Source organism: Hemitrygon akajei, chromosome 32, assembly GCF_048418815.1.
Source record: "Hemitrygon akajei chromosome 32, sHemAka1.3, whole genome shotgun sequence".
NCBI lineage: Eukaryota > Metazoa > Chordata > Chondrichthyes > Myliobatiformes > Dasyatidae > Hemitrygon > Hemitrygon akajei.
This window is the reverse complement of record NC_133155.1, coordinates 38509583-38536720: the sequence shown is the minus strand read 5'-3', so window position 1 is coordinate 38536720 and position 27138 is coordinate 38509583. Positions and strand designations below refer to the sequence as shown.

General features: G+C 41.5%; 1 protein-coding gene across 5 annotated transcripts in view; it reads right to left on the bottom strand.

Annotated features, from left to right (window-relative positions):
- LOC140719771 (adhesion G protein-coupled receptor B2-like) overlaps positions 1–27138 on the bottom strand; it is a 1068758-nt gene that overhangs the window by 589466 nt on the left and 452154 nt on the right. For 4 of the 5 annotated variants that reach the window (XM_073034634.1, XM_073034637.1, XM_073034636.1 and 1 more), the window contains 2 exons: positions 21684–21848; positions 1795–1896 (listed from right to left, as the gene is read on the bottom strand). In XM_073034634.1, coding sequence (XP_072890735.1) covers positions 1795–1896; positions 21684–21848 — 267 coding nt within the window. Of the gene's footprint in view, positions 1–1794; positions 1897–20448; positions 20568–21683; positions 21849–27138 lie in introns of those variants that run through there. The other variant, XM_073034638.1, reaches the window with a different exon arrangement.

Genomic DNA, 27138 nt, shown 5'->3' with positions numbered 1-27138 from the left:
GGTACAAGGAGATAATTACCAGGATACAGCCTGGATTAGAGAATAGATTTTGATAAGAAAAGGTTCAGAAAGCTTGGGCTTTTGTCTTTGGAGTGATGGAGGATGGGAGGCAACTTGACAGAGGTGTATAAGATTATGAGGGGCATAATTAGAATGGACTGCCAACACCTTTTTTTTTCTCAGTGGCATATGGCGCGTACCAGAGGACATCTATTTCATGTGAGAGTGATGGTGCCTGTAATCCACTGCCAGCGATGTTGGTAAAGGCTAATGCAATAGGAACAGGGATGAAAGGAAAATGGAGGGTTATGGGGTTTGGAGGAAGGAAGGGTTAGATTGATCATGAAGTAGGCATAACATTGTGGCTGAAGGGCCCATATTACTGTGTTGTACTGTTCTATATTTTATTCTCATCTGTCTCCTCTCTTTACCAGAAACATTAGCGTTGCACAGTTTGTTCCCCTTCTGTTTCAGCCTTTTTAAACCAACCCATTTAATCAAGCTTTAGTTTTTGTATCTGCAAAGCAGTTTAAAGTTTTTTTTATAATTTATTGGTACTTTATGAACACAAGTTGCCGTTGGTGTCATAACTGTAAGTTGTTGCTGTAAAGAAAAACAACTGACCTGCTGCTCATTATTTCAGATCTTCTTACTCCAAGGCTTTAACCAATTGGCAACAAAAATAAGTATTTTCACAAAGGCTGAATTTAGCGATATTTTTATTTTTTAAAAACTGCAGATTCTGGAAATCGGATATATAAACAGAAAATGCTGTAAACACTCAGCAGGTCAGGCAAGATGTCTGGAAAGTAACTTTTCAGAGTCAAAAACTATTCATCAAGATGGACAAAATATTAATTTCTTCTCTTTCCATTGTTGGTTTCTGACGTGTTGAGTGATTCCAGCATTTTCTGCTTTTATTTCCTGATTTAAAAATTAGATTAATTTTGTTTGGCACATGTACATTGAAACATACAAGAACTGTATCATTTGCCTCGAATGAAATCAGCGAGAATTGTGCTGGGCAGCCTACAAGTGTAGCCACACCTCCAGTGTGAAAATAGGTCAAAAGTTCACTAGCCCTAACCCATACATCTTCAGATTATGGAAAGAAACTGGAGCAGCTGGATAAAGCTCATGATCATTGAAAATGTACAAACTCCTTATAGACAGCATCTGGAATTAATCCTAATCATATAGCTGGTGCTGTAATAGTGTTACACTAACTGCTATGCTACTGTAATGCCCACGGTGGCATAGCACAATGGGCAGCCATTTGGAGAGGACTGTGTAGTTCCTCAGTCAGTCAGCAAAGTGATAATAATGTTGTGAAGGAAATTTATGTTATGCTTGTAATTGGAATTAAATTATCTATTTTCAAGACAAATTAAGAATGTGAAAAGTTGCTGTACTTTTTCCTCTGAATTTTAATTTCCAGAGTAAATGGCTCCAGTTTTTTTTGCAATAAACTAATTTCTGAGTCAAAGGTCAAAACTCTGTCTGATGCAATGTACCACCAAGCAGGTTTCTGAGGCAGAGGAGGAAACAAATCAAGAGCATGTTCAAACTTAACGAACAGTTAAAACAAAATTTCCGATTATAACTCTCACTTCAATTCATCAACTAACAAACCTTAATTTTTATTTTACAACATTTAAAGATGGCTAACCTGAATCTTCCAGCCTCTTTCTCATTTTACCAAAACATCTGTATCTTCTGTGCCAAAATGATCAACTGGTTTAAGAACTTTCTGAACCATTTCCTTTTGGAAATGTAATATTTTAAGTTTATTACCTGTAGCATTGGGAGGGCATTTGTTATAAACAAGTTCTCCAGCAGCTGTCCTTTTCCAGGTTATTGTCAGAATGTAGTCATCTTTACACATCTCATGGGGAGCTGCAGGAAAGGCAAATGAGTTAGACAAGCTAACATTTTTGAAGAGCAATTTGAAAATAAAATTTTGTTTGTACAGTCAGTTTTCACTATCAGAGATATCCATTTACTATTATCTGCATTAAATTTCAAAGTGAAAGGCAATGCAATTCTGATCTTTACTCAATCCTGACTACTTGTTAATTATTTGTAGAACGATAGCAGTTGTAGAATAAGCCTAGTTATATTTACAGTTTTAATAAATAGGAATAATCTAAGTGTGCCTTCAGACTAAGTAAAAATTCAGCTGATGTTTTACATCTGTCAATTATTCACTGTTGCATTCTGTGCCACTTTTATGTTCTTCGGTTTAAACAAAGTTAATAAATGTGTATTAAAACAATCAAGGATAACAGTTACAAGAATTTAGCTACTCATTTTGCCAATAACAATTGTCAGGGGTTAATATGCACAATAATATTTACTTACATATATATTACACTTCTAACATTAATGTCTCTCAGAGCCCAACAGGAGCAAACTTCGGGCAAATTGGCCATCAAATTTTTGCTGGAATTGTAAGGATCCAAAGGAGAGGAGAGGTAAAATGAGGGAGAGTTTTAGGAAGGTCATTTCCATAGTTTAGGGTCTAGGGGGTTAGAAGTATCAATCAAGGATTGAAATCAGGACTGCACAAGATGCTAGAATTGGCAGAATGTGAAGATGCAAAGCTTGAAATTCAATGTAAAGCTATTTAGATTAATGGCAAAGAAACAGGATGCTAACAGCTACTTTGGTTATTGAGCCTCCATGAAAATTTCAATTGCACCTGATGCCTAGACTCAAGAATGTTTACTCAACCCAGTGTTCCTTTGTGCTCAAAACCATGCCACACACCAGGTTATTCTACATTGTGCTAATGAGCAGCTTTCTGTAGATCATACCAGAAAAAACAGCAGACTCTTAAGGGATTCTACAGAAATGTTACGAGCTAAAAGATTGCAAGGGACTATTTTGGTCTTCTGGAAGATCAGAATGGCAATCTATGGGTAGAGCCAAAAGAGATAGGGGGAGATCTTAAATTAAATTTTTGCATCTGCATTTACACAGGAGATGGACACAGAGTCTATAGAAGTTGGTCAAAAACAGCAATGTCATGGACTCCATGCAGATTACAGAGGAGGATTGCTGTCTTAAGGCATATTAGGGTGGATAAATCCCTGGGGTCTGACCAGGTGTTCCCTTGGACCCTGTGGAAGGCAAGTGCAGAAATTGCTGGGACCCTAGCAGAGATTCTTAAATCATTCTTTGTGACTGCTGAGGTACCGGAGGATTGGGGGATAGCTAATGTTGTTTAAGAAAGAAAGCAGGACCACAAAGGTAGTAATCTCAGGATTACCACCTTGGCCACGTGACAGTGAGAATAGGAATAGGATGAGGTGGAGGATAAATGCGTGGCTGAGGGATTGGAGCATTGGGCAGGGATTCAGATTTCTGGATCATTGGGATCTCTTTTGGGTCAGGTGTGACCTGTACAAAAAGGACAGGTTGCCCTTGAATCCCAGGGGGACCAATATCCTGGCAGGGAGGTTTGCTAAGGCTGCTGGGGAGAGTTTAAACTAGAATTGTTGGGGGGTGGGAACCAAACTGAAAAGACTGAGGAAGAGGAGGTTAGCTCACAGATAGAGAAAGCTTGGAGAAAGTGTGTGAGGGAGGATAGGCAGGTGATAGAGAAGGGACACGCTCAGACGGACAATTTGAGATGTGTCTATTTTAACGCAAGGAATATTGTGAACAAAGTGAATGAGCTTAGAGCATGGATCAGTACTTGGAGCTATGATGTGGTGGCCACTACAGTGACTTGGATGGCTCAGGGACAGGAATGGTTACTTCAAGTGCGGGGTTTTAGTTTCAGAAAGGACAGAGAGGGAGGCAAATGAGGTGGGGGCGTGGCACTTTTGATCAAACAGTGTCACAGCTGCAGAAAAGGTGGACGTCATGAAGGAATTGTCTGTGGAGTCCCTTTGAGTGGAAGTTAGGAACAGGAAGGGGTCAATATCTTTATTGGGTGTTTTTTATAGGCTGCCCAATAGTAACAGGGATATCAAGGAGAAGATAGAGAACCAGATCCTGGAGGTGTAATAATAACAGAGTTGAAAGGATGGGGGATTTTAATTTCCCATTTGGCATCTCCCTACAGCAAGGGGTTTAGATGGGGTGGAGCTTGTTAGGTGTGTTCAGGAAGGTTTCTTGACACAAAATGTAGAGAAGCCTACAAGAGGAGAGACTGTACTTGATTTGGCATTGGGAAATGAACCTGGCTGGGTGTTAGATCTCACAGAGCATTTTGGAGATAGTGATCATAATTCTATCTCCTTTACAATAGCATTGGAGAGAGATAGGAACAGAGTTAGAAAAGCATTTAATTGGAGTAAGGGGAATAATGAGGCTATCAGACAGGAAATTGGAAGCTTAAATTTGAAACAGATGTTCTCAGGGAAAAGTACGGAAGAAATGTGCCACAGGAGGACACAGGTTTAAGGTGCTGGGGAATAGGTACAAAGGAGATGTCAGGGGTAAGTTTTTACTCAGAGAGTGGTGAGTGTGTGGAATGGAAATTAACCTGGTCAGGTGTCAGATCTCAGAGTGGGAGAGCATTTTGGAGGTAGTGATCATAATTCTATTCCTTTACAATGACATTGGAGAGACATAAGAACAGACAAGTTAGAAAACCGTTTGATTGGAGTAAGGGGAATTATGAAGCTATCAGGGAGGAAATTGGAAGCTTAATTTGTGAACAGATGTTCTCAGGGAAAAGTACGGAAGAAATGTGCCAAATGTTCAGGGGATATTTGAGTGAAGTTCTGCATAGGTACATTCCAATGAGACAGGGAAGTTAAGGTAGGGCACAGGAACTGTGGTGTACAAAGGCTGTAATAAATCTAGTCAAGAAGAAAAGAAAAGCTGAGAAAAGGTTCAGAGATTTAGGTAATGTTAGGGATCTAGAAGATTATAAGGCTAACAGGAAGGATCTTAAAAAGGAAATTAGGAGAGCCAGAAGGGGTCATGAGAAGGCCTTAGCGAGCAGGATTAAGGAAAATCCCAAGGCATTCTACAAGTATGTGAAGAGCAAGAGGATAAGACGTGAAACAATCAAGTGTGACAGTGGGAAAGTGTGTATGGAAATGGAGGAAATAGTAGAGGTACTAAATGAATACTTTACTTCAGTATTCACTATGGAAAAGGATCTTAGTGATTGTAATGATGACTTGCAGCAGACAGAAAAGCTTGTGCATGTAGATATTAAGAAAGAAGATGTGCTGGAGCTTTTGGAAAGCATCAAGTTGGATAAGTCACCAGGTCCGGATGAGATGTACCCCAGGCTACTGTGGAAGGTGAGGGAGGAGGTTGCTGAGCCTCTGGCGATGATCTTTGAAACATCAATGGGGACGGGAGAGGTTCCGGAGGATTGGAGGGTTGCGGATGTTGTTCCTTTATTCAAGAAAGGGAGTAGATAGCCCAGGAAATTATAGACCAGTGATTGTTACTTCAGTGGTTGGTAAGTTAATGGAGAAGATCCTGAAAGGCAGGATTTATGAACATTTGGAGAGGTATAATATGATTAGGAATAGTCAGCATGGCTTTGTCAAGGGCAGGACCAGCCTTACAAGCCTGATTTAATTTTTTGAGGATGTAACTAAACACACTGGTGAAGGAAGAGCAGTAGATGTTCAGCTCAATGGGTCAGAACAGCAAGGTGTTTGATAAGGTACCCCATGAAAGGCTATTGAGAAAGTAAAGAGGCATGGGATCCAAGGGGACATTGCTTTGTGGATCCAGAACTGGCTTGCCCACAGAAGGCAAAGAGTGGTTGTAGACAGGTCATATTCTGCATGGAGGTTGGTCACCAGTGGGGTGCCTCAGGGATCTGTTTTGGGACCCTTACTCTTCGTGATTTTTATAAATGACCTGGATGAGAAAGTGGAGGGATAGGTTAGTAAGTTTGCTGATGACACAAAGGTTGGGGGTGTTGTGCATTGTGTGGAGGGCTGTCAGAGGTTACAGCGGGACATTGATAGGATGCAAAACTGGGCTGAGAAGTGGCAGATGGAGTTCAACCCAGATAAGTGTGAAGTGGTTCATTTTGGTAGGTCAAATATGTTGGCAGAATATAGTATTAATGGTAAGACTCTTGGCAGTGTGGGGATCTTAGGGTCCAAGCCCATAAGTGGCTCAAAGCAGCTGTGCAGGTTGACACTGTGGTTAAAAAGGCTTACTGTGCATTGGCCTTCATTAATCATGGAAATGAATTTAGGAACTCAAAGGTAATGTTGCATCTATATAGGACCCTGGTCAGACCCCACTTGGAGTACTGTGCTCAGTTCTGGTCGCCTCACTACAGGAAGGATGTGGAAACCATAGAAAGGGTGCAGAGGAGATTTACAAGGATGTTGCCTGGATTGGGGAGCATACCTTATAAAAACAGGTTGAGTGAAGTCAGCCTTTTCTCCCTGGAGCAACGGAGGATGAGAGGTGACCTGATAAAGGTGTATAAGATGATGAGAGGCATTGATCGTGTGGATAGTCAGAGACTTTTTCCCAGGGCTGAAGTGTTTGCCACAAGAGGACACAGGTTTTTTTTTGTTTTTTTTTAAAAATTTTTATTAGTTTTTCAAAACATTTTACAAAATTAAAAACCCCAAATCCCAATGAGGAGCATTAATACAGAGCAAGGTTAAGCATACAATAACAATATGCTACAGAGGAAGAGAATTTAACAAAAAAGCACCTAAATTAAAGATAAGTGAGCTTAGTGTCCTCCCCAAACCCCACAACACAAGAAAAAAACCAACAATTCCAGACCAACCACCACACAATATAGAGAGTATAAGTCCGGACAGTCAAACTCCCAGACTGTGAATACACTTAGCAACAGAGGATAATAATGCCTACTACCAGAAAAAAAAGGGAGCTGAAAGCAAGGGACCGAAAAGAAAAAAAAACCCTAGTCAAGAGGAAGGTTATGAAAGTACTCGATAAAAGGTCCCCAGATCTTATGGAACTTTAAATCCGAATTGAGAACTGAATAATGAATTTTTTCGAGGTCCAAGCAGGCCATAATGTCGTTAAGCCATTGCGCATGAGTGGGCAGGGCAACATCTCTCCATCTAAGGAGGATCAAGCGTCTCGCCAGGAGAGAGGCAAAGGATAATATTCGGCATTTGGTCGGACCCAGACATAAATCTGTCTCGCCCCAAAAACCGAACAGAGCAATTAAGGGGTTAGGTTCTAGGTGCTGATTCAGAATACCCGATAGTGTAGTGAAGACATCTTTCCAGAATTTCTCCAAGCTAGGACAGAGCCAGTACATATGGATGAGAGAGGCCACGCCCCTCTTGCATTTATCACAGAGCGGACTAATGCCAGGGTAGAATCGAGATAGTTTAGATTTAGACATATGGGCTCTATGAACAATCTTAAACTGTAAGAGACAATGGCGAGCACAAAGAGAGGTTGAGTTAACCGATTTGAGAACTGAGTCCCAGCTCTCCTCGGATAAGGAGATATTTAAATCCTGCTCCCAGGCCATTTTAATTTTATCCACAGGGGCCCGTCGTAAGGCTGCTAGTTTATCTTGGATAATTGAAATTAAACCTTTACCTAGTGGATTAATGGAGAGAAATAAGTCCATAGCATATTTCGCAGGCATTTCAGGAAAGTTAGGAATTAAAGGAGCAGTAAAGTGTCGGATTTGGAGATATCTGAAAAAGTGAGCGTTAGGCAGGTTGAACTTAACAGAGAGCTGTTGAAAAGAAGCGAAGCGGTTATCAATGAAGAGATCTTCAAAATGTCTAATGCCCTTCCTGTACCAAACATGGAATGCTGAATCGAACGTGGTAGATAAAAAAAGGTGATTATGTGCGACAGGGCTAGAAATGGAAAACCCCTGGAAACAATAGCATTTCCTGAACTGAGCCCATATACGCAAAGTGTGTCTAACCAGAGGATTAGCTATTGATCTGGGCAGACTGCTAGGGAGTGCAGAGCCAAGAAGTGCAGATATAGATACTTCTTTAGTGGAGCTCAACTCCATTGCCACCCAGTTAGGGCACTCAGGTTGACCGTGGAAGAAAGACCAGAAGGCAGCACAACGTATATTAGCTGCCCAGTAATATAAGCGAAAGTTAGGTAAAGCCATGCCACCCTCTTTTTTAGATTTTTGGAGGTGGATTTTATTAATTCTAGAGCACTTATTCTGCCACAGATATGACAAAATAATAGAGTCTAAGGAATCAAAAAAAGATTTAGGAATAAAAATTGGGATAGATTGAAATAAGTATAAAAATTTGGGGAGAACATACATTTTGACAACATTGATACGACCTACCAAGGACATAGATAGAGGTGACCATTGTACCAAACTCTGTTTTGTAGCATATGAAAGATTGACAAAGTTTTCACGAAAGAGATCTTTAAACTTCCTTGTGACTGTAATTCCAAGATAAGTAAATTGATTATGGACTACTTTAAAAGGGAGATCACGAAATGTTAGTTCTTGTGCTTCTTTATTAATTGGGAAAAGTTCACTCTTATGTAAGTTGAGTTTATAGCCAGAGATCTGGCTAAACTGGTCAAGAAGTGAAAACATTAGAGGTAAGGATGTAGACGGATATGAGAGAAAGAGTAGTAAGTCATCAGCATAGAGAGAGACTTTATGCTCAACACCCCCTCTCCAAATCCCGGTCAGTTCAGGACATTTTTGAAATGCTATCGCCAGAGGTTCTATAGCCAAATCAAAGAGAAAGGGACTTAAGGGGCATCCCTGACGGGTGCCACGTTTGAGATTGAATACTTGGGATTTCTGAAAGTTAGTTAGAACAGAAGCAGTAGGACACAGGTACAGCAATTAGATCCAAGAGATGAAACTTTGGCCGAGGTCAAATTTTTCTAAGACTGCAAAAAGGTAGTTCCACTCTATACGATCAAATGCTTTCTCCGCATCAAGGGAGATAACACATTCAGGAGTTCCAGTTGGAACTGAGTATAAAATATTAAATAGACGCCGAATGTTAAAAAAAGGGAGACGATTTTTAATAAAGCCTGTTTGGTCATCAGAGATAATGGAGGGAATAATGGTTTCTAATCTATGAGCCAACACTTTAGCTAAGATCTTTACATCAACATTGAGCAGAGAGATCGGCCTGTACGAGGAACACTCTGTTGGGTCTTTGCCTTTTTTAAAAGAAGAATAATAGATGCCTCATTGAAAGAGGGTGGCAATTTGCCGTAGTTAAACGAGTCAGATAATACTGAAAGTAACTGAGGAGAAAGAAGTGAGGAGAATGATTTATAAAATTCCACAGGGAACCCATCAGGTCCAGGAGATTTCCCTGAGGACAGTGCAGAAATTGCAAAAGATATTTCTTCTAGTGATATAGGCGCATTAAGTTTGGCTTTGAAATCAGATGAAAGTGAGGGGATATTCAGATTCTGTAAAAATTGATCCACAGAGATATTGTCATTCAGGGATTCAGAGGAATAAAGCCGAGAATAAAATTTTTTAAATGCGTCATTAATTTCTAAATGATCCAATGTAAAGTCTCCGTTCTCCTTCCGGATCTTTGTAATATGTTGTTTGGCTTTAGAACGCCTCAGCTGATTGGCTAGGAATTTACCAGACTTATCCCCATGAATGTAAAAGCGGCTCTTGCTTTCGAGAAGTTGGCGTTCGACAGGTTGAGTGGACAGAAGGTTAAATTTAGTTTGGAGTTCAACGCGCTTCTTGTATAATTCAGGGTTCTTAGTTTGGGCATATAATTGATCCACATCTTTAATCTGGTTAATGAGGTCTGCTCGATCTGTACGGGATCTTCTATTGAGATTTGCTGTGTAAGAGATTATTTGGCCCCTCAAATATGCTTTCATGGCATCCCAGACAATCTGGGATGGCACTTCAGGTGATGTATTAGTGTTAAAATAGAAGGTTATCTGGTCTTTAATAAATTTTACGAAATCATCATCCGATAATAAAGTTGAATCGAACCGCCAGTGTTTGTTCCTCTGAGGGAGACCGGGAAAGTTCAGAGAGAGGGTAATTTGGGCATGGTCAGAGATCAGTATACTCTGATAGTCACAAGTGTGGGCAAATGGGATAAGTTGGTTATTGAGTAGGAAATAGTCAATTCTAGTGAAGGTATGGTGAACATGTGAGAAAAAGGAATAATCTCTCTCCGTAGGATGAAGGAAACGCCATATATCAGAGATACCAAAATTAGAGAGAAACGACTGAATAGCTAAGGCAGATTTGGTAGGTGATCTGGTAACAGAGGACGATCGGTCCAGTTTAGGATCCAACCAACAGTTAAAGTCACCACCCAATATAAGAGAGTATGAGTTTAAGTCTGGTAGTGAGGAAAAAAATCGTTCAAAAAAGTTAACATCATCAAAGTTGGGGGCATACAGGTTTGCTAGTGCAACTTTAGTGTTATATAGTTTACCAGAAACAATAATAAAACGGCCATTTGTGTCCGATATTTTATTATGGAGTTCAAAAGGAATATTTGAGTTAATAAGAATGGAGACTCCCCTAGCTTTAGCGCAAAGGATGAATGAAAATGCTGACCCGCCCACTTGGACAGAAGCCGGGAGTTATCAAAACAACGAATATGAGTTTCTTGGAGGAAAGCAATGTCAGCTTTGAGTTGTTTAATATGTGAGAATACCTTCCTCCTTTTAACAGGGTGGTTCAGTCCCTTTACATTCCAGCTCACAAATTTAAGTGCACTAGCCATTATCAATTACGAATGCATAAAAGGCAGCAGGCATATAAAAAATCAAGCGGTACAATAGCAGTCTGGGAGCAGAGATGTAAACATAGATTTGTAAGGTCAAAATATAAACATGTCCTAAACAATAAAGAAATGTTGGAACTGGAAAATCCACCCCACCCACACAACCCAAAACTAGACGGCTACCAAAACAAGTAGCTAGCTCTACCAAAAAAATTAACCCAAATACAACTTCCAGATCTGTGTCATTGACAGCAGTTCCGTATAAATGCTATAACAAACAGTAACTAGTTTATGCACTAGAAAACATAACTACAGATTAGAACACCTTCTGCCGAGATATACAACTTAATACAGAGAAAATCGGAAGAAAACCAAAACTAACCTACCCACGAAATATTATAGAAGAATAAAGTAAGAGAAAGGGAAAAAAAAAGGTAAGAAGGAAAAAGAAAAAAAGAGGAAGGGGAAAATTATAAATTCAAGATGAGTATTTATCAACCGTTTACCGAGAAGGGAGAAAAAAACATTCAGAGAATGGAAAAAAAAAGGGGGTGAAGAAAAGAAAAAGATAAAATAAATAAGTATTTAAAACAGAGGAAAAATAAATCAGCAGTTGAACTGTGAACCGACAAACAGGGAGGCCTTCACTAAAGACTTCAAACCTCCAAAACAAGTTAGATTTAGTTGTAGAACTCTGTAGGTAAAGTTATACAGAGGTAAAAATAGATTACACACACACCAAATCCCGGGAGAGATTATCAACAGCCTTTAAAGTTTCAGTGAATAATGTCTGAGTGATTCAAGTGAATTCCGAGTCCAGAGAAAGTAATTTTACTACGAGGAGTACTTATCCACCATTTTAGGAGGTCCGATCAGATTCCGAAGATGACTGGATAGCTGGAAGACTTGCCACAAACGCTTCAGCTTCCCTTGCTGATTTGAACCACTTGAATTCCCCGGTATTAAACTTGATTCTTAGGTCAGCAAGATTACGAAAGGAAGGTTTGAAACCACGATCAAAAAGCACTTTCATTACACCTTTATACTCAGCGCGCATCTTTAAGGTCTGGGGTGCAAAATCTTCCACAAAGCGAATGGTTGTATCCTGGAAAGAGAAAGAGCCTCTGCGACGTGCCTCCACAATCAGACTGTGTTTTACCTGGTATTGATGGAAACACAAGATTACTGGTCGCGGACGGGAGCCCAGAATTCCGGGGGAAACATAGACTCTGTGTGCCCGTTCGAGCTCGGGCGGGTTTGGAAGCAGATCCTTCCCGAATATCTCACAGAGAAACTCGGCGAAAAACTTCACGGTTGACCCCTTCTCAGTTGCTTCTGGTAATCCCAGAATTCTGATGTTGCAGCGTCTGCTGCGATTTTCGAGATCCACCATTTTGGAAAGAAGTTTTTTAGATTTTTCCTCTAAGCTGGAACAGAGAGTCTCCAAGTATCGAACCCGACTTTCTAAAGCTTCAGAAGTCGAATCGATGCGAGATAAGTGTTCAGCATGTTTGTCCACTTTATCGTTGATCCGATCCAGTTTCTCTTCTAACTGTTTGAAAGCGGTTTTAATTTCCTTTAAGATTTCGTCTCGGAGATTTTCAAGCGCCTCCATCGTCACGTCCGACGAGGTCATAGTTTCTTTTCTCCCGGATTTAGAACTCTTGTTAGACATTGTAGGTTAGATATATTCACAGGCAAGTAAGAGATACCGAAATAATTCCTAACTAAGCTTTATAAAGTGGAGACATTTAGTGCAAAGGTAGCGACAGTAACGGAACAAAAGTTTGGAGCAGCTAAGCAATCGCCATCTTACCGGAAGTCCCAAGGACACAGGTTTAAGGTGCGGGGGAGTAGGTACAGAGGAAATGCTAGGGGTAAGTTTTTTACTCAGAGAGTGGTGAGTGTGTGTAATGGGCTGCCGGCAACAGTGGTGAAGGCAGATACGATAGAGTCTTTTAAGAGACTTTTGGATAGGTACATGGAGCTTAGAAAAATAGAGGGCTATGATTGAAGTCTAGTAATTCCTATGGTAGGGACATGTTCGGCACAACATTGCGGGCCAAAGGGCCTGTATTGTGCTGTAGGTTTTCTATGCTTCTATCAATGCTGACATTGTATTTGCCTTCTTCGCCACCAACTCAACCTGAACATTAATTGTTTGGGAGTGCTGCATGAGGACCTCCAACCCCTTTGCACCTCGGGTTTTTGAATTTTATCCCTTTTTAGAAAATAGTCTACACCTATATTCCTGCCACAAAAGTGCATGACCGTACATTTCCTGACTGTATTCCATATGCCACCATTTTGCCCATTGTTCTACTCTGACCAAGTCCTTCTGCAGTAATCTTGCTCACTTAGCTTTATCTGCCTCTCCACCTATCTTTGTATCATCCACAAACTTGGCCACAGAGCATTCAATTCTATCATCGAAAATTATTGACATACAACATAAAAACTGACCCCTGCAAAATATCATTAGTTGCTGGCAGCCAATCAGAAAAGGCTCCCTTTATTCCTATTGTTTGCCTCCTGCCAATCAGCCAATTTTCCGTCCATACTAGTTCTTTTCCTGTATTACCAGGGGCTCTTATCTTGCTAAGCAGCATCATGTGTGGCACCTTGTCAAAGACCTTCTGAAAATCCAAATACGGGACACCCACTGATTCTCCTTTGTCTATCCTGCTTGTTATTTCTTCAATGAATTCCAAAAGATTTGTCAGGGAAAATTTTCCCTTGAGGAAACCATTCTGACTACAGCTTATTTTATCAACACACACAAAATGCTGGTGGAACACAGCAGGCCAGGCAGCATCTATAAGGAGAAGCACTGTCGACGTTTTGGGCTGAGACCCTTCGTCAGGACTAATCAAAAGGAAATAAAGTAAGAGATTTGAAAGTGGTGGGGGGAGGGGAAAATACGAAATGATAAGAGAAGACCGGAAGGGGTGGGATGAAGCTAAGAGCTGGAAAGGTGATTGGCAAAAGTGATACAGAGTTGGAGAAGGGAAAGGATCATGGGACGGGAGGCCTCGGGAGAAAGGGGGGGGGGGGGGGGAAGCACCAGAGAGAGATGGAGAACAGGCAAACAACTAAATATGTCAGGGATGTGGTAAGAAGTGGAGGAGGGGCATTAACGGAAGTTAGAGAAGTCAATGTTGATGCCATCAGGTTGGAGGCTACCCAGCCGGTATATAAGGTGTTGTTCCTCCAACCTGAGTTTGGATTCATTTTGACAGTAGAGGAGGCCATGGATAGACATATCAGAATGGGAATGGGACGTGGAATTAAAATGTGTGGCCACTGGGAGATCCTGTCAAAATGAATCCAGACTCAGGTTGGAGGAACAACACCTTATATACCGGCTGGGTAGCCTCCAACCTGATGGCATGAATATTGACTTCTCTAATTTCCGTTAATGCCCCTCCTCCTCTTCTTACCCCATCCCTGACATATTTAGTTGTTTGTTTTTTTTCTCTCTCTGCCCATCACTATGCCTGTTCTGCATCTCCCTCTGGTGCTTCCCCCCCCCCCTTTCTTTCTCCCGAGGCCTCCTGTCCCATGGTCCTTTCCCTTCTCCAGATCTGTATCACTTTTGCCAATCAGCTTTCCAGCTCTTAGCTTCACCTCACCCCCTCCAGTCTTCTCCTATCATTTCGCATTTCCCCCTCCCCCCACTACTTTCAAATCTCTTACTATATTTCCTTTCCGTTAGTCCTGACGAAGGGTCTTGGCCTGAAATGTCGACAGTACTTCTCCTTATAGATGCTGCCTGGCCTGCTGTGTTCCACCAGCATTTTGTGTGTGTTGTTTGAATTTCCAGCATCTACAGATTTCCTCATGTTTGCTTATTTTATCATGTGCCTTCATGAACCCTGAGACCTCATTCTTAAAAATCGACTCCAACATCTTCCCAACCACTGAGGTCAGACTAACTGGCCTATAATTTCCTTTCTTCTGCCTCCCTCCCGTCCTGAAAGTGGAGTGACATTGACAATTTTCCATTACTCAGGAAGCATGCCAGAATCGAGTGATTCTTAAAAGATCATTATTGAAGCCTCCATAATCTCTTTAGCTGCCTCTTTCAGAAACTTGGGATGTAGTCCTCCTAGTCCAGGTGACTTATTTAAATTCAGACCATATAACTTCCCAAGCAGTTTCTCCCTAGTACAGACTTCTGAGCCCTGACACTCTAACTTCCAGCATACTGCTAGTCTCATCCACAGTGAAGACAGATGCAAAATACTTATTCAATTCACCTGCCATTTCTTTGTCCACCATTACTGTGTACCTCAATTGCGTCACTTTCCTGTGGTCCAATATCTACGCTTGCCTCTCTTTTACTCTATGATCTAAAAAAACTTATGGCATTCTCTTTGATATTTTTGGCTAGCTTACCTTTATATTATATTTTTCCCTCCTAGTTTCTGTTGGTTTTTAAAGGCTTCCAAATCCTCTAACTTCCCACTACTTTTTGCTCTATTATATGCTCTCTCTTTTGTTTTTATGTTGCTTTTGACTTTCCTTTTCAGCCATGGTTGAATCATCCTGCCTTTCTCTGGTATGTATCAAACCTGAACCTTGCGAATTGCTCCCAGAAACATCAGCCATTGCTGCTCTGCCATCATCGCTGTTAGTGTCCCCTTCCAATTAACTTTGACCAGCTCCACTCTCATGCCTCTGTAATTCCTTTTAGTCCACTGTAGTACTGATACAATTGAATTTAGTTTCTTCCTCTCAAATTGCAGGGTGAATTCTATCATATTATGATCACTGCTTCTTAAGGGTTTCTATACCGGAAGCTCCCTCATCAAATCTGGTTCATTATACAACGCCCAATCCAGAATAGTTGATCCCCTAGGCATTCTACAAATTTTATCTCTTGAGATCCATAATCAGCATCAACCTGATTTTCCCAATCTACCTGCATATTGAAAACTCCCATAACATTGGCTTTTTCGCATGTATTTTCTATTGCCCATTGTATTAACAGCCCATATTCTGGCTCGTGTTTGGAGGCATATATACACCTCCCATTGGGGTCCTTCTTCCCTTTGCAGATCCTTAACCCTAACCACAAGGATTCTATATTTTCTAATCCTATGTCACCTCTTTCTAAGGATTTGATTTCAATTTTTACCAACTGAGACATGTCCCTCCCTCTGCCTACCTGCCTGTCCTTTCAACACAATGTGTAAACTTGGATATTAGGAAACTCTCAACTACAATCTTCTTTCAGTCATGACTCAGTGATGCTCACAATATCATACCTTCCAATCTCTAATTGCGCTACAAGCTCATCTGCTTCATTCCGTATACTGCATGCATTCAAATATAACACCTTCACTTTTGTGTTTGCCTGTATAATTGTCTCCAAATACAGGATAAAAGGAATTATATTTACACACACATATATATATATATATATATATCCTCACCCAATCAACCTTTGGAATTTCTAATATCTAGAAAATTAGGACTTTAGGACTTAAAGTCCCAATGTAGGACTTTAATGTATCCTTTTCCACAACCATTTCAACTAATACTGGTCCTAATCTATTGTGTAAAACTTAAAACTGGTCCCAAATTGCTTCCACACTGATACATCAGCTACTTGTTCAGTCTCATTACCTAAGAGAAGGTTGGGTAATGTCACCTGCCTCAGACAGCCTTCTTGATTGCTTGAGAAAAATTTTCTCAGGACCTGCTACAAATTCTTCCTATCTAGTTCCATAAAACCATATAACCATATAACAATTACAGCATGGAAACAGGCCATCTTGGCCCTTCTAGTCCGTGCCGATGCTTACACTCACCTAGTCCCACCGACCTGCACTCAGCTCATAACCCTCCATTCCTTTCCTGTCCATATACCTATCCAATTTTACTTTAAATGACAATACCAAACCTGCCACTACCACTTCTACCGGAAGCTCATTCCACACAGCTACCACTCTCTGAGTAAAGAAATTCCCCCTAGTGTTACCCTTAAACTTTTGCCCCCTAACTCTCAAATCATGTCCTCTTGTTTGAATCTCCCCTACTCTCAATGGAAAAAGCCTATCCACATCAACTCTATCTATCCCCCTCATAATTTTAAATACCTCTATCAAGTCCCCCCTCAACCTTCTATGCTCCAAAGAATAAAGACCTAACTTGTTCAGCCTTTCCCTGTAACTTAGGTGCTGAAACCCAGGTAACATTCTAGTAAATCTGCTCTGTACCCTCTCTCTATTTTGTTGATATCTTTCCTATAATTTGGTGACCAGAACTGTACACAATACTCCAAATTCAGACTTACCAATGCCTTGTACAGTTTTAACATTGCATCCCAACTCCTATACTCAATGCTCTGATTTATAAAGGACAGCATTCCAAAAGCGTTCTTTACCACCCTATCCACATGAGATTATACCTTCAGGGAACTATGCACCATTATTCCTAGATCACTCTGTTCTACGGCATTCCTCAATGCCCTACCATTTACCATGTATGTCCTATTTGGATTATTCCTACCAAAATGTAGCACCTCACACTTATCAGCATTAAACTCCATCTGCCATCGTCCAGCCCACTCTTCTAAATGGCCTAAATCTCTCTGCAAGCTTTGAAAACCTACTTCATTATCCACAATGCCACCTACCTTAGTATCATCTGCATACTTACTAATCCAATTTACCACCCCATCATCCAGATCATTAATGTATGTGACAAACAACATTGGACCTAATACAGATCCCTGAGGCACACCTCTAGTCATCGGACTCCAACCTGACAAACAGTTACCCACCACTACTCTCTGGCATTTCCCATCCAGCCACTGTTGAATCCATTTTACTACTTCAATATTAATACCTAACGATTGAACCTTCCTAACTAACCTTCCGTGCGGAACCTTGTCAAAGGCCTTACTGAAGTCCATATAGACAACATCCACTGCTTTACCCTTGTCAACTTTCCTTGAAAACCTCTTCAAAAAATTCAATAAGATTTGACAAACATGACCTTCAATGCACAAATCCATGCTGACTATTCCTAATCAGAGCCTGTCTATATAATTATATATACCATCTCTAAGAATACTTTCCATTAATTTACCCAACACTGACGTCAAACCGACAGGCTTATAATTGCTAGGTTTACTCTTAGAACCCTTTTTAAACAATGGAACCACATGAGCAATACACCAATCCTCCGGCACCATCCCCGTTTCTAATGACATTTGAAATATTTCTGTCAGAGCCCCTGCTATTTCTACACCAACTTCCCTCAAGGTCTTAGGGAATATCCTGTTAAGATCCGGAGATTTATCCACTTTTATATTCCTTAAACGCCCCAGTACTTCCTCCTCTTTAATTGTCATAGTTTCCATAACTTCCCTACTTGTTTCCCATACCTTACACAATTCAATATCCTTCTCCTTAGTGAATACTGACGAAAAGAAGTTGTTCAAAATCTCCCCCATCTCTCTTTGCTCCACACATAGCTGTCCACTCTGAGTCTCTAAGGGACCAATTTTATGCCTCATTATCCTTTTGCTATTAATATAACTGTAGAAACTCTTCAGATTTATTTTCACCTTACTTGCCAAAGCAACCTCGTATCTTCTTTTAGCTTTTCTAATTTCTTCCTTAAGATTCTTCTTACATTCTTTATATTCCTCAAGCACCTCATTTACTCCATGCTGCCTATATTTATTGTAGATATCTCTCTTTTTCCTAACCAAGTTTCCAATATCCCTTGAAAATATTGGCTCTCTCAAACTTTAGACCTTTCCTTTCAACCTAACAGGAACATAAAGATTCTGTACCCTCAAAGTTTCACCTTTAAATGACCTCCATTTCTCTATTATATCCTTCCCATAAAACAAATTGTCCCAATCCTCTCCTTCTAAATCCTTTTGCATCTCCTCAATGTTAGCCTTTCTCCAATCAAAAATCTCAACCTTGGGTCCAGACCTATCCTTCTCCATAATTATATTGAAACTAATGGTATTGTGATCACTGGACCCAAAGTGCTCCCCAACACATACCTCCGTCACCTGACCTATCTCATTCCCTAACAGGAGATCTAACACTGCCCCTTCTCTATTCGGTACCTCTATGTACTGCTGCAAAAAACTATCCTGCACATATTTTACAAACTCCAAACCATCCAGCCCTTTTATAGAATGGGCTTCCCAGTCTGTGTGTGGAAAATTAAAATCTCCCACAATCACAACCTTGTGCTTACTACAAATATCTGCTATCTCCTTACAAATTTGCTCCTCCAATCCTTGCTCCCCATTAGGTGGTCTATAATACACCCCTATGTGTTACTACACCTTTCCCATTCCTCAATTCCACCCAAATAGCCTCCCTAGATGAGCCCTCTGATCTATCCTGCCAAAGCACCGCTGTAATATTTTCTCTGACAAGCAATGCAACACCTCCTCCTCTTGCCCCTCTGATCCTATCACACCTGAAGCAACAAAATCCAGGAATATTTAGTTGCCAATCACACCCCTCCTGCAACCATGTTTCACTAACAGCTACAACATCATATTTCCAGGTATCAATTCATGCTCTAAGCTCATCCACCTTTCTTACAATGCTCCTAGCATTAAAATAGATGCATTTAAGAAACTCTCCACCTCTTCCTCTTTGTTTATCCCTAATGATGCAATCAACTTTATTATCTTTTTCTTCCTTCTCCCCTACATCTTCGGTCTGAGCGCTCCCCTTCTCTATCACCTGCCTATTCTCCCTCACACACTGTCTACTAGCTTTCTCTATTTGTGAACTAACCTCCTCTCCTCTAGTCTCTTCAAATTGATTCCCACCTCCCAACCATTCTAGTTTAAAGACTCCGCAGTAGCCTTAGCAAATCTCCCCGCCAGGATATTGGTCCCCCTAGGATTCAAGTGTACCCATCCTTTTTGTGCAGGTCACACCCGACCCAAAAGAGGTCCCAATGATCCAGAAACTTGAATCCTTGCCCCCTGCTCCAATCCCTCCGCCACGCATTTATCCTCCACCTCATTCCATTCCTACTCTCACTGTCGCGTGGCACAGGCAGTAATCCTAAGATTACTACCTTTGTGGTCCTTCTTCTCAACTGCCTTCCTAACTCCCTATATTCTCCTTACAGGACCTCTTCCTTTTTCCTACCTATATGTACAACGACCTCTGGCTCCTCACCCTCCCACTTCAGGTAATCTTGGACGCGATCAGAAACATCAGGGAGACAAACTACCATCCGGGTCTCCTGATTGCCTCCACATAATTGCCTATCTGACCCCCTAACTATCGAGTCCCCTATTACTACTGCCTTCCCCTTCCTTTCCCTACCCTTCTGAGCTACAGGGCCGGACTCTGTGCCAAGGCACGGCCACTGTTGCTTCCCCCAGGTAGGCTGTCTCCTCCAACAGTACTCAAACAGGAGTACTTATTGTCAAGGGGTACAGCCACTGGGGTACTCTCTAGTACCTGACTCTTCCCCTTCCCTCTCCTAACCATGACCCACTTGTCTGCCTCCCATGGCCCGGGTGTGACCACCTGCCTGTAACTCCTCTCTATCAACTCCTCACTCTCCCTGACCAGACAAAGGTCATCGAGCTGCAGCTCCAGTTGCCTAACACAGTCCCTTAGGAGCTGCAGCTCGGCGCACCTGGTGCAGATGTGGACTTCTGGGAGGCTAGGAGACACCAGGACCTCCCACATCTGCCTCCGAGAACAGCAAGCTGCCCTCACACTCATACTTCCCCTTTCCTCAAATAACAGGAAAAACTGAAATCTAAACGTACCTTGCCTTGCCCGCTTCTGCCTAACTCCGTTGAGCCCAAGTCCTTAAGCCTTCACTCTGCTCCCGGCTCACTCCACTGCCTGCAAACGACGCTGCCCACTGTATAAGGCTGTGTCCATTTTAAATCTTCCCCGCTTCTCTGCCCGCCGTCACACGCCTGCGCAGTCCTGCCTCTCTTAACTCGGATGAGAATAAGAAAAATTCAAGATGGCTCCCGCTGCACTCCCGTTCTGATCCTCCGACTCCCTTCTCCAAATGAAAAAAAAAAGTTTCTTAGCACTATGGGTCTCAGCCAATATTAAGAAAGTTAAAATCACCTACTATTACAACCGTATTATTACTACACCTCACAGTGATCTCCTTATGTATTTGTTCCTCTAATTCATGCCAACTGTTTGGAAGACCTATAATATTATCTCATCAAAATGTGAAATGTCACAAGTTAGCAGCTGTGATCTGGAGTGAATGACAAGCTAAGGACTTCACATATCAGTGGCCTTGATCTCCACAGGCAGATGCATCACTCCACGGGTGTACGACTTCTGTCATCCCTGATATTGAAAACTATAGTCTCCAGAAACATTACACTTGGGAGCAGTTGAGATACAGATACTGTAATTGACAAATAAGGAGTAGAAGTAGGTCACATAGCCCTTAACTTCAGCTTCACGTTCTTATCTAACCACATTCACCCCAAGCACTTTATGCATCTATCTCTCTGTACCTTAAAAACATTCCAAGACTTTGCCACCCTTTTAGGACAAACGTTCCAGAAGCTAACGTTCATCACTAGCACTTCACTTTCAAATGATTTCTTCCTAGTTCTCGATTTTTAATACCACTCCACAAATACAAAGCAGATGGTGCCACTTAAATCTCAGCTCACTTCCTTTCTCCAAAGATTCTATCTACCCTGCTAGATATTTCGTGCATGTTGCTTCATTCCACCAAAGTAAGCTATTTAAAATCAATGACTATGGTGTTTGTAAGGGAACCTGGGGTAGAGAAAACTAACTGAGTTCTTAAAATAAATCCACTCCTTAAAATGCATCAGGGATTCCTGCCAGACTGGATTTCATATAGAATTTGGCAATTGTTTCCTTGACTCTGCACTCCTTTAGACTTTGAGATAGAAACCATCTTTGTGAATGGAAAAGGATGAAAGCAAACATGCAGAGAAAATAAACCATATGTTATATCATTGTACAAATTACTTTGAGACATAGTTTTCCTCACCTGGGCATCTTTTCTCATTGCATGTCCTGACTTCTTCCCCTGATCCTTCACATGGATAACCTTTGACGCTTGTCCCTTTACACATCCGGAAGCGCCGTTGCCAACCACTGTCACATGTCTTGGAACACAAACTCCAGTGGTTCCATGGACCCCATTTGCCTTCAGCTTAAAAAAAATATAATTAAATCATTTGTCTACAACTGTAGCAGCAGTCTTTGACCACAACCAACAATGTCTATTTTTAAGATTCCATGTTGCTCAACAACAAATCTGAAAGCATAATAATCAAGTGAAGTTTGAATGCCTGAAAATGAAATCCAGCACACTTCCGACGGGCAGTGCACCAAATGCTGTTTCAACAAAAGTAGAGCAACTAAATTTTACAAAGAAAAAAAATTGGCAATGCTGAAAATAAATAAAACCTGAACACTTCATCAGGAGGTCAGACTGAATCTGTGGACAGAGAAAAAAAAGATCATAGTAAATATTTCTGGACCACATGAAGGATCCAGACCTGAAATGTTAACTGAGTGTTTCCCTTCATATATGGCGCCTCATCTGTTGAACACCCACAGCACTTTGTGCATTGTGAAATGTTTCAGATCAATGGAAAATGACATCAGTCTAAAATGTATTCCCCTAGGGATGCTGCCAGCAGCTTGACTGGAAGGAAAAGGAAACTTCCTGCATTTAAAAGAACAAGTTAAGGGGCTCTTAGATAGACACATGAATGTCATATAATGGAGTGATGTGGGTATTGTTTCGGGAGAAGGGATCTATTTAGGTAGGTGCTTAATTACTATTTTAATTAGTCCTGAGCTGCACTCTTCTGTATTATCTAACATTTCTTGAGATTATTTCTCTCCTAATTTATTGTTCACTTGGCCTGCTGTTTCTTTGTTCAATGTGTTTGCTTTGGATAGAGTACAGAGGAGATTCAACACAATGGATTGGAGGAATTTGGTCGTGAAGAGATTAGATGGGCTGGGTTTATTTTCATTTGAGCGAAGAAGATTGAAGGCATAAAATAATGAGAGGTATAAATAAGGCAGAAAGTCAAAAACATTTTTCTAAGAGAGTGATATCAAAAGTAAGAAGATAACTTAAGGTGAGAAACATAGAAACATAGAAAACCTACAGCACAATACAAGCCCTTTGGCCCACAAAGTTGTGCCGAACATGTCCCAACCTTAGATATTACTAGACTTACTTATAGCCCTCTATTTTTCTAAGCCCCATGTACCTATCCAAAGGCTCTTAAAAGACTCTATCGTATCTGCCTTCACCACTGTTGCCGGCAGCCCATTCCATGTACTCACCACTCTCTGAGTAAAAAACTTACCCCTGATATCTCCACTGTACCTACTCCCCAACACCTTAAACCTGTGTTCTCTTGTGGCAACCATTTCAGCTCTGGGAAAAAGCCTCTGACTATCCACACAATCAATGCCTCTCATCATCTTATACACCTCTATCAGGTCACCTCTCACCCTCCGTTGCTCTAAGGAGAAAAGGCCAAGTTCACTCAACCTATTCTCATAAGGCATGCTCCCCAATCCAGGCAACATCCTTGTAAATATCCTCTGCACCCTTTCTATGGCTTCCACATCCTTCCTGTAGTGAGGCGACCAGAACTGAGCACAGTACTCCAAGTGGGGTCTGACAAGGGTCCTATAAAGCTGCAACTCCAGAAGAATGAGTTTTTTGTCAGATCTGAGGGTTAAATTTTTTAACATGGAGAGTGGATGATATCTGGAATGCACTGCCATTGGAGGTAGTGGAATGATGTTTGATTAATTAATTAATAAACAATTAAGATATATACTTAATAAAGCAACATTTAGATGGGTCTATTGAGGAATATAGGGTAGCAAGAAAGGAGCTTAAGAAGGGGCTGAGGAGAGCAAGAGGCGGACATGAGAAGGCCTTGGTGAGAAGAATGCCCCAAGGCATTCTTCAATTATGTGAAGAACAAAAGGATGACAGGAGTCCTCACTGAATACTTCTCTTCTGTATTCATGAATGAGAGGGAACTTGATGGTGGTGAGGACAATATGAGTGAGGTTGATGTTCTGGAGAGGAAGTGTTGGAGTAGTTAAAAGATATTAGAATGGATAAGTCCCTGGGACCTGACGGAATATTCCCCAGGCTGCTCCACGAGGCGAGGGAAGAGATTGCTGAGCCTCTGGCTAGGATCTTTATGTCCTCGTTGTCCACAGGAATGGTACTGGAGGATTGGAGGGAGGCGAATGTTGTCCCCTTGTTCCAAAAAAGGTAGTAGGGATAGTCCGGGTAATGATAGACCAGTGAGCCTTACGCCTGTGGTGGGAAAGCTGTTGGAAAAGATTCTTAGAGATAGGATCTATGGGCATTTAGAGAATCATGGTCTGATCAGGAACAGTCAGCATGGCTTTGTGAAGGACAGATCGTGTCTAACAAGCCTGATAGAGTTCCTTGAGGAGGTGACCAGGCATATAGATGGGGGTAGTGCAATGGATGTGATCTACATGGATTTTAGAAAGGCACTTGACAAGGTTCCACACGGTAGACTTATTCAGAAAGTCAGAAGGCATGGGATCCAGGGAGGTTTGGCCAGGTGGATTCAGAATTGGCTTGCCTACAGAAAGCAGAGGGTCGTGGTGGAGGGAATACATTCAGATTGGAGGGCTGTGACTAGTGGTGTCCCACAAGGGTCGGTTCTGGGACCTCTACTTTTCATGATTTTTATTAACGACCTGGATGAGGGGGTAGAAGGGTGGGTTGGCAAGTTTGCAGACGACACACAGGTTGGTGGTGTTGTGGATAGTGTAGAGGATTGTCAAAGGTTGCAGAGAGACATTGATAGGATGCAGAAGTGGGCTGAGAAGTGGCAGACTTTTCAACCTGGACAAGTGTGAAGTGGTACACTTTGGAAGGACAAACTCCAGGGCAGAGTACAAAGTAAATGGCAGGATACTTTGGTAGTGTGGAGGAGCAGAGGGATCTGGGGTACATGACCACAGATCCCTGAAAGTTGCCCCACAGTTAGATAGGGTAGTCAAGAAAGCTTATGGGGTGTTAGCTTTCATAAGTCGAGGGATAGAGTTTAAGAGTGGCGAGGTAATGATGCAGCTCTATAAAACTCTGGTTAGGCCACACTTGGAGTACTGTGTTCAGTTCTGGTCGCCACACCATAGGAAGGATGTGGAAGCATTGGAAAGGGTACAAAGGAGATTTACCAGGATGCTGCCTGGCTTAGAGAGTATGCATTATGATCAGAGATTAAGGGAGCTAGGGCTTTACTCTTTGGAGAGAAGGAGGATAAGAGGAGATGTGATAGAGGTGTACAAGATATTAAGAGGAATAGATAGAGTGGACAGGCAGCGCCTCTTCCCCAGGGCACCACTGTTCAATACAGGAGGACATGGCTTTACGGTAAGGGATGGAAAGTTCAAGAGGGATATTAGAGGAAAGTTTTGTACTCAGAGTGGATGGTGCATGGAGTGCATTGTCTGAGTCAGTGGTGGAGGCAGACACACTAATGAAACTTAAGAGACTACTAGACAGGTATATGGAGGAATTTAAGGTGGGGGATAGATGGGAGGCAGGGTTTGAGTGTTTGCACAACATTGTGGGCCGAAGGGCCTCTACTGTGCTGTACTATTCTATGTTCTATGTAATATAAGGACATAGTCCTAATGTGGACAAATGGGATTAGTCACAAGGACAAAAGGTATCCTGGATATCTTGACACAAGACCTGCTTTTGTGACTCTTTCTGACAATGAAGGCCGTACAGTTTATTGCATTCAACTGTTTCATTCTTATATTAGACTGCTTAATTGTTATTTTCCTTTCAGTTTAACAATGAATTATCTTCTTGTATTTTAGGTAGTTTTTATATGTTTATAACAGTTTAATATGCCTCTAGTGTTGTGAACTAAGCGGATGAGGTTAGAGCGTGGATCAGTAGGGGAACAGATCCTGGAAAGGTGTAATAATAGTAGAGTTGTCATGGGAGATTTTAATTTCCTGAATATCAATTGGCATCTCCCTAAAGCAAGGGGTTTAGATGGGGTGGAGTTTGTTAGGTGTGTTCAGGAAGGTTTCTTGACACAATATGTTGATAAGCCTACAAGAGGAGAGGCTGTATTGATTTGGTATTGGGAAATGAACCTGGTCAGGTGTCAGGTCTCTCAGTGGGAGTGCATTTTGGAGATAGTGATCACAACTCTATCTCCTTTACCATAGCATTAGAGAGGGATAGGAACAGACAAGTTAGGAAAGTGTTTAACTGGAGTAAGGGGAATTATGAGACTATCAGGCAGGAAACTGGAAGCTTAAATTGGAAACAGATGTACTCAGGGAAATGTGGCAAATATTCAGGGGATATTTGTGTGGAGTTCTGTATAGGTACGTTCCAATGAGACAGGGAAGTTAGGGTAGAGTATAGGAACCATGGTGTACAAAGGCTGTAATAAATCTCGTCAGGAAAAAAAGAAAAGTTTACAAAACGTTCCGAGAGCTAGGTAATGTTAGAGATCTAGAAGATTGTAAAGCTAACAGGAAGGAGCTTAAAAAGGAAATTAGGAAAGCCAGAAGGGCCATGAGAAGGCCTTGGCAGACAGGATTAAGGAGAACCCCAAGGCATTCTACAATTATGTGAAGAGCAGGAGGATAAGATGTGAAACAATAGGACCTGTCAAGTGCGACAAAATAGCAGAGGTACTTAATGAATACTTTACTTCAGTATTTACCATGGAAAAGGATCTTGGTGATTGTAGTGATGACTTGCATTTGACTGAAAAGCTTGAGCTTGTAGATATTAAGAAAGAGGACATGCTGGAGCTTTTGGAAAGCATCAAGTTGGATTTTTTGCCAGGACCGGATGAGATGTACCCCAGGCTACTGTGGGAGGCAAGGGAGAAGATTGCTGAGCCTCTGGTGATAATCTTTGCATCATCAATGTGGTCTGGAGAGGTTCCGGAGGATTGGAGGTTTGTGAATGTTGTTCCTAATTCAAGAATGGGAGTAGAGATAGCCCAGGAAATTATAGCCCAGTGAGTCTTATACCTCAGTGGTTGGTAAGTTGATGAAGATGATCCTGAGGGCCAGGATTTATGAACATTTGGGAAGGTATAATATGATTAGGAATAGTCAGCATGGCTTCGTCAAGGGCAGGCCATGCCTTACGAGCCTAATTGAAGTTTTTTGAGGATGTGACTAAACACGTTGATGAAGGAAGAACTGTAGATGTAGTGTATATGGATTTCAACAAGGCATTTGATAATGTACCCTGGATAAGCCTGGATTGGGGAGCATGCCTTATGAGAATAGGTTGAGTGAACTCGGCCTTTTCATCTTGGAGTGACAGAGTATGAGAGGTGACCTGATAGAGGTGTATAAGATGATGAGAGGCTTTGATCGTGTGGATAGTCAGAGGCTTTTTCCCAGAGCTGAAATGGTTGCCACAAGAG